This window comes from Propithecus coquereli, unplaced genomic scaffold, assembly GCF_000956105.1.
Source record: "Propithecus coquereli isolate 6110/MARCELLA unplaced genomic scaffold, Pcoq_1.0 Scaffold16, whole genome shotgun sequence".
Lineage (NCBI taxonomy): Eukaryota > Metazoa > Chordata > Mammalia > Primates > Indriidae > Propithecus > Propithecus coquereli.
In genome coordinates, this window is record NW_012140524.1 from 11,582,970 (window position 1) to 11,584,058 (window position 1,089).

Genomic DNA, 1,089 nt, shown 5'->3' on the forward strand with positions numbered 1-1,089 from the left:
CTTTGATTATGCCTGTAGTTATTGAAATCAGGTCTTTCAGAATGATGGGATTGAACTGACCCTAAATTATTAAAAATTAGAACAATAAAACAAATGGGTCTTCCAGTGTTTTTCCCTATAAAATAGGAATAACTAAATGTGATTAAATCCCACTTTTTATATAAATCATATCAATCAGTAATTAATTATACTCAGATGTCATAGCTTGACTTCTTGGGCACATGTATCTTTTAAAAGCTCCTGAAGGGTCAGCTGTGTTTTGTGCACCTTTCATGTTTAAAGCCCAAAAAGTGTTTCTTCTGCTCATGCTTTAGGGTAGCTAATTAAAAATTTAAATAGATTAAATTCAAATTTTAAAGGTGGGTAAGATTTGGAAATATAAAATCCTTATGAGGCTAGGGAACTATATTCTAAAGAGATTACCCAAGATTACAGCTAATTAGAACAGAGTTGAGACTAGAACCCAGGTCACTGTGGAAACCAAAACTGTATATGAAAGATAACAATGCTATCTTTTGGAATCTTACTAAGTAATATTTCCTAGCTGATGAAGACATAAAAGAAGAATATTATCAATCTAATTTGTCTTTGAAATTAACGTTAAAAACCATTTGGAAAATTTAACTCTTTAATATGTCCAATGTTTATTTTCTCTCTTACCTGATATGTATGCACATTCATTCTATATTTATACTTCATAATTAATGAACATTGTTTGCCATACTTGCAGTGTAAATGAATCTGAGCCTTCTTTTGAAGCAACCAGAAGGTATTATTTCTATTTTAACCTGAGTTTAATAAGAATAACTTCCTTCTTCAGACTTTACTTTATCTCTTACTCCTGGTTATTTCATTCATTCTGATGATGTACAGTTATTTACCCAAATGTGCTAGTGTATTTCCAATAGCAGTGGTTCGCAACCTTTGCAGGCTGCGAAAAGAATTAACTTTCCAAATAAAATGGCTCATTATGTCAACTGTTTTCCTCTCAGTGAGTCACGTGTGTCTCAATTTTGGCTGAAACTCAAATTGTCCTTAGTAAACTGGGTTTAAGGTTTCACAAAATAAAAGCGTAAGAATTAATATATG

The 1,089-nt window shown here is 31.4% G+C and overlaps 1 protein-coding gene across 1 annotated transcript in view; it reads left to right on the top strand.

Moving 5' to 3' along the window:
* The window catches only part of ABCC9 (ATP-binding cassette, sub-family C (CFTR/MRP), member 9), a 167,663-nt gene that overhangs the window by 73,387 nt on the left and 93,187 nt on the right, over positions 1 to 1,089 (top strand). The window contains exon 15 of the mRNA XM_012640978.1: positions 360 to 363. Coding sequence (XP_012496432.1) covers positions 360 to 363 — 4 coding nt within the window. The remainder of the gene's footprint in view (positions 1 to 359; positions 364 to 1,089) is intronic.